At 57.6% G+C, this 6,049-nt stretch overlaps 1 protein-coding gene across 5 annotated transcripts in view; it reads left to right on the top strand.

The window, feature by feature from the left end:
- PCNT (pericentrin) overlaps positions 1 to 6,049 on the top strand; it is a 122,098-nt gene that overhangs the window by 100,235 nt on the left and 15,814 nt on the right. For all 5 annotated transcript variants that reach the window (XM_017847273.1, XM_017847270.1, XM_017847269.1 and 2 more), the window contains 5 exons: positions 1,090 to 1,194; positions 2,190 to 2,363; positions 2,965 to 3,160; positions 4,635 to 4,857; positions 5,133 to 5,283. In XM_017847273.1, coding sequence (XP_017702762.1) covers positions 1,090 to 1,194; positions 2,190 to 2,363; positions 2,965 to 3,160; positions 4,635 to 4,857; positions 5,133 to 5,283 — 849 coding nt within the window. The remainder of the gene's footprint in view (positions 1 to 1,089; positions 1,195 to 2,189; positions 2,364 to 2,964; positions 3,161 to 4,634; positions 4,858 to 5,132; positions 5,284 to 6,049) is intronic.

Genomic DNA, 6,049 nt, shown 5'->3' with positions numbered 1-6,049 from the left:
CCCCACCCCGCCCTGCTCTGCCGCGGACCTTGGTTTGCATCCATCCTATGCCACATATGTTGTGTTTAAAGTAAAATTGTTTTCAGGTGTTAAAGATAATTATCTTTAAAGTAAATATAGTATGCAATTTGGTGTTACTGCTTTAGTGTTAGTGTTTGACTTTTTTGGGGCATGTCATTAAAATTATAGGAAACCGTGTTTTCAGTCAATCACACCCCATCGTAGGCCTCATCATTGCTTCATTTTGCATTTCCCTCTTTTTGGACTTTATTAGATTCTTTTTCTCTTCAGGTTTTTATGCAGACGTGTGCTGTGCTTGAGGGTGTGCTCACGTGGTGGTGACTGTGCGGAGCCTCTGGGCTCTGGGCTGGTCATGACACCAGCTTCTCCATGGGGCCGTTTGCTTGCCCCTTCGCCCCTCTGGCGAGAGTCAAGTGTGTGTCCAGACACCCGCTGCTGCGTACTCAGTGGTATGAAGCAGCTGCCTCCTGCTCACAGACCTGTGGGCTGGGACCTCCGGCAGGGCCTGTTGGGGATGGTTTTCTCTGCTCCCCATGCCTGGCACAGGCAGCTTCACCCCACACTGGTGGTTGGCACTGGCCTCGGCCGGACCACGCATAGAGGCCTCCTGGGTAGCCATTGTGTGGCCTCCTCGTAGCATCCCAGGAGGGCAGGGAGTGCATGATATGTTTGTGACCTTGCTGTGGACATTGACCTGAAGCTCTGCCCTGAGCTTTGTCCAGGCTTAGACGGGGGATGGTGTTCCCGCCAGGGAGCAGGTGGTGTCCCCGTCAGGGAGCAGGTGGAGTGGAGGAAGTGGCAGGGCCATCTTTGGAGTGGCTAATAGAGAAATTCACTCCAAGCCTGGCTTCCGTGTGGTCTCTCTGAAGGTCGGGGGAGGTGGGCTTGAAAACCTTGTAGCTTGAGAAGTGGGTGCTGCCTATGCAAAACCGAGGTGATGCCCTCCCTCTCCACAGCTGCCCACCTTTCACGGAGCCCTGGCTGCAGCTCGGGGCCACAGGGGATGCAGAGCGTGGCTGTGTGGGGTGGCAGGCGACTCCCTCCTCCTGACGCACTTTCCCGCCACAGGCTTTGCTGCAGATGGTGTGTGACGAGAGCCACCAGATCCTGGCACTGTCAGAAGGCCTTGCACCCCTGACTGGCGAGCCACACCCCTCCCGGAAGGGAGACGAGGTACAGGAAGGCTTGCTCTGTGGGGGAAAGACGCAGTTTTATTTTGCACCTCACACACTTCTTTTCCAAAGGATTTAAGGGGCTTGCAGTAACAGCTGCATCCTTAGGGCCACGTGGAGACTAGGATTTTTTCTTTTTTTTTTTTTGAGACGGTGTCTCGCTCTCTCTCTCTCCCAGGCTGGAGTGCAGTGGCACAATCTCGGCTCACTGCAACCTCCACCTCCCCGGGGCAAGCAGGTCTCTGCCTCAGCCTCCCCAGTAGCTGGGATTACAGGCACACACCACCATGCCCAGCTAGTTTCTGTATTTTTAGTAGAGATGAGGTTTCACCATCTTGGTCAGACTGGTCTTGAACTCCTGACCTTGTGATCCACCTGCCTTGGCCTCCCAAAGTGCTGGGATTACAGGCGTGAGCCACCATGCTTGGCCTAGGATTTCTTTAGCATGGCCAAAAAGACAGACTGAGGTCCAAGAACCCTGGGGAGGCCTCTTGGTCTCCCACAGCTGGCGCAGGCTCTGGGGGCAGGTTCCTTGTGGGACGTGGAGGTGTGTGTGGGGCAGAAGGGCTCAGGGCTTTTGGGCCTGCGGACTCGGCCCATTCCAGCACTTGTCCCCCAGGGCCTCTCCTCCTGCCACTCAGTGTGTGTCTTCTCTTCTGTCAGGGTCATTTCTGTCTGATCGGCTGCCAGTCAGCTCAGCTGCCACAACTGAACACCCCAGACCAGGGGCTTAAACAGCAGACATTGATTTTGCCTGTGGCGGCATCAGGGAGCCCACAGGGTTGGGCTCTGGTGTGGGCGCCCTTCCTGCTTTGCAGACGGTGCCTCCATGCTGTGCCCTCACATGGTGGAGACAGCGAGTGATCTCTGGTGTCTCTTCCTCTTGCGAGGCCTCATGCCCCTGCATCACCTCCTGCAGGCCCCATCTCCAAACTTTGGGGCACAAGCATGCAGGTGCATTTGTGAGGAGGCCACATTTCTTCCTTCATCCTTTAGGACGTGCCCACCGTATGCCCTGATTGGAGAGGGGAGCTTCTGCAGGTTGTGCAGGAGGCATTTGAAAAAGAGCAGGAGAGACAGGGGGTTGAGCTGCAGCCCCGACTCAGCGGCTCAGATCTGGGAGGTCACAGCTCCCTGCTTGAAAGACTGGAGAAGGCCATCAGTGAGCAGGTGAGTATCAGCTCTGCCACCAGGCCTTAGTTTACCCCAGGGGTCCAGCCCCTGCAGAGAGGGTGACACAGACTGTTTTGTGTGTGAATTTTGGTTTGCGTGTTTCTCTTGACCGCTGGAATGTGGCTGTGGCTCACCCAGGCGTTCACGCTCAGTCCATGCAGGATGCTGCACTTTTCCGCCTGCAGCTGTAACAGGACGGTGTGCTCGTGATACATCCTCATGGCCTCACTCTGTTCTGAGATAAGCTGCTAAAGAAATGTTCTCCGTTCCAAGTAGCCCCTCCTGGGTTGAGAGGTGCTCTGTTTGCAGGGCTGGGTGGCGTTGGTGCCATGGGGACACTGTAAATCCTGTCCCTGCCATCGTACACATGAGGAGACCTAGTGTGGAGAGTAACTGGCTTGCAGGCCTCACACAGGGTAGCGCAGCCCAGCCCTGATGCCTGCAGGCCCCAGAGCTGAGGCCCAGGAGCTACTGTGCACCCACCCCAGACTCAGTAGGCTTGCCCTGGTGGAGCGGGGTTAGAGGGCAGACTGCAGGGAAGGCCGGGGTATGGGGTGGCCGCCCGGTGCTCAGGCTGCTTTTCCCGTTCTGCCCCCAGGGAGACCTGCAGGAAAGGTCCCTGGAGCAGCGTCGCCTGCCGGACCGGAGCAGCCTGCTGTCCGAGATCCAGGCTCTGCGCGCCCAGCTGCGCATGGCGCACCTGCAGAACCAGGAGAAGCTGCAGCACTTGCGCACGGCCCTGACCAGCGCGGAGGCGCGTGGGAGCCAGCAGGAGCACCAGCTGCGCAGGCAGGGTGGGTGCCCCTGTCGACACTGCCTGTGGGGCCCGGCCTCTGCACCTGCCCACCTGACGCTCACCTGTGTGGCCTTGGGAGCAGAGGGTGGTGACAGGGCATCATCTAGTCAAGCCCCTGAGTGTTGCCATGGTTGTCAGCTGATAGAACTGAGCAGAAAGGACCCTGGAGACAGGCAGCGCCAGGTGGGGCCAGCACAGAGGCCTCACTGCTGGGCCTGGTGTGGGCAAGAGGAGCCTGGGTTGGGCTCTGAGTGCTGGCAGATTCTTGGGAGCTCGCGCTAGAGTTCAGGAATGTCTTTTAAGTTTCTACGTTTAGTTTAGCTTCTTCGGGAGTTTTTGTGTAGACGCTCAGGTCATCTGTGCATAAGTAACGATTGATTCCTCGTTTCTTGCCCACATTCTCTCGTGTGCTGTGTGGGTAGGCGCCTTTCCCTGCTGTTAGTTTTAGGGACAGGAGCTGGTCTCGTACCCTTGCATGTGGGGTCAAGTGCCCTTGGTCAGCTCGGGGAAGCGCCCTCTGTTCCAGTCTTGGATTCTGTCAAGGGGAACAGCCTTGCAGTTCAGCCCATGCCCTTGTCCCAGCACCTGTGCCCTTTGTGCTCTCTGGGGCTGGAGCCGGCACTGTCCGAGTGCTCGTGGGGGGCGGTGCTGTCTGACCGCTCATGAGGGGCATGGGGGAGGTGGGCTGGCGCTGTCTGACCGCTCGTGAGGGGCATGGGGAAGGTGGGCTGGTGCTGTCTGACCGCTCATGAGGGGCATGGGGAGGTGGGCTGGCGCTGTCTGACCGCTCGTGAGGGGCATGGGGAGGTGGGGCTGGTGCGTCTGAGCGCGTGAATGTGTGTGTGTTGGGTGCGTGTTGTGTGTTGTCTGGCTTGTGTTGCGCCTATTTGATGTGGCTATGGGTGCGGTGGGCCGGCGCTGGTGCAAATGTCGTGAGTGGTCATTGGCGTGGTTTGGGGGGGGTGGTCTGGCGCTGTCTGATTCTGCTCTGACTGCTCGTGAGGGGCGTAGGGGCGGGGGGTGGGCTGGCACTGTCCGAGTGCTCGTGAGGGGCACTGGTCTGTTTTCTTTTGTACCTTTTTGGTCTTGGTGCTGGGTAGTACCAGTGCCACAGGGGTGTGGGAAGTGTTTGGGAAGTAGCCCCTCCGCCCTCCATTGTGTAGAATTGGTGGTCTTTCTTCCTTAAACTTTGGGAGAATTTTCCAGCAAAGCCACCTGGCCTGGAGTTGCCTTTGTTGGAGGCAGTTTAGGGTGTGAGTGGGGGTGGGGTGGCCTTTTAGGACGGCTCCAGGGCTACATCACTCCTGGACTCTGTGTGCTTCCGGCCAGGAGGGTGGGCCCCTGGTCCACAGAACCTCCTTTCTTCCCAGATAAACCCCATGTCCCCATAAGTCTGTCTCTAACCAGGCGTCATTTGTGCAGCACGGGGAGCTCAGTGGGGTCCTGTGTTTCTGTTCTTTCGTCTTTCTCAGTTGAACTGCTGGCCTATAAAGTAGAGCAGGAGAAGTGCATCGCTGGCGACTTGCAGAAGACGCTGAGTGAAGAGCAAGAGAAAGCAAACAGTGTGCAGAAGCTCCTGGTGGCGGAGCAGAGTGTGGTGCGAGATTTGAAGTCCGAGCTCTGTGAGAGCAGGCAGGAGAATGAACGGTTGTCCCGGTCCCTCTGCGAGGTGCAGCAAGAGGTCCTCCAGCTGAGGTGCGCCTGATTCACCTTCCCTGGACACTGGCGGGAGTCTCGCCGTTGTGGCCATGGTTTTCTTGACGATGAAGGGAAACAACGTCTGGTGGGGCCGCAGTTGGGCAGCCCCAGGGCCACCGCGCCCTGCTATGCCTGGGTTGATAATCCTGTGGTGGGGGGTGAAGCACATGTGTGGGACCTGGCAGGGCTCTGCCTCCCCTGCTGGAGCTCCCAGCCCCCGGGAGCACACTCTGGCCCGTGTGGTCAGAGTGTTCTGTGACATCTCCACGCAGATCCATGCTGAGCAATAAGGAGAACGAGCTGAAGGCTGCGCTTCAGGAGCTGGAGAGTGAGCAGGGGAAGGGGCGTGCCCTGCAGAGCCAACTAGAGGAGGAGCAGCTCCGGCACCTGCAGAGGGAGGGCCAGAGTGCCAAGGCCCTGGAGGTAACAGCGTCAGGGCAAGGCAGCCGGCATGGGCCGAGTCCACTGGAAGCCTGAAGCCATGTTCCTCTTTCCTCCTCCTTTTCCTGTTCTTCATGGCAGTGTGCCCAGTTGACAGCAGTGTGAGGTAGCAGGATAGGGCTGTGTTTTCAGGTAAAATTGCACGTTGGGGTAGTGGCAGCGACCCCAGGGTGTACTGTGCGATGACCCGTGGTGGCACGATACCCCTGCTCGGAGCCCCCACTGTCCCCGAGCACTTGCTGTGGAGATGGACACAGCCTCCTCGCTGGCCATCCAGACAGAGCGCAGCCTCAGAGGTCTGTGTACTAGGCGGGCTGGTGGTGGGGGCCCTCTGCTTTGTATGGCAGAGGCCCAGCAGGCATCCTGTGGATTCCAAGCAAGTCTGTGCCAGTTCCGTGGGTTATGACTTTCAACAGCATGGAAATGGTGGTTCATAGCAAGCAGGGTGTGCATCTCTGAGCCTCTTTGGTGGAGTGATTTTCTGAAGAGGAGGCAGGACCCTCTTTGGTGGAGTGATTTTCTGGAGAGGGGGCGGGCAGGGGACATCTCTGAATCATTTTCTGGGGAGGGACAGACGGGACATCTCTGAACCAGGACGCGTACATGCAGCTACTCAACACCACTTCCAAAAAAAGTGTGTCATCTCCGCAGTCAGGGTTTTTTGTTACTTGATGAACTAACAAAAAAATCTTATCCCTACGTATGGCTAATAGGGTGCATTTCTTTTTTTTTTTTTTTTTTTTTTTTT

The sequence above is a fragment of the Rhinopithecus bieti genome, unplaced genomic scaffold (genome assembly GCF_001698545.2).
Source record: "Rhinopithecus bieti isolate Rb0 unplaced genomic scaffold, ASM169854v2 scaffold_29990, whole genome shotgun sequence".
NCBI lineage: Eukaryota > Metazoa > Chordata > Mammalia > Primates > Cercopithecidae > Rhinopithecus > Rhinopithecus bieti.
The sequence above is the reverse complement of the archived record's forward strand: the minus strand, read 5'-3'. Positions and strand labels throughout refer to the sequence as shown.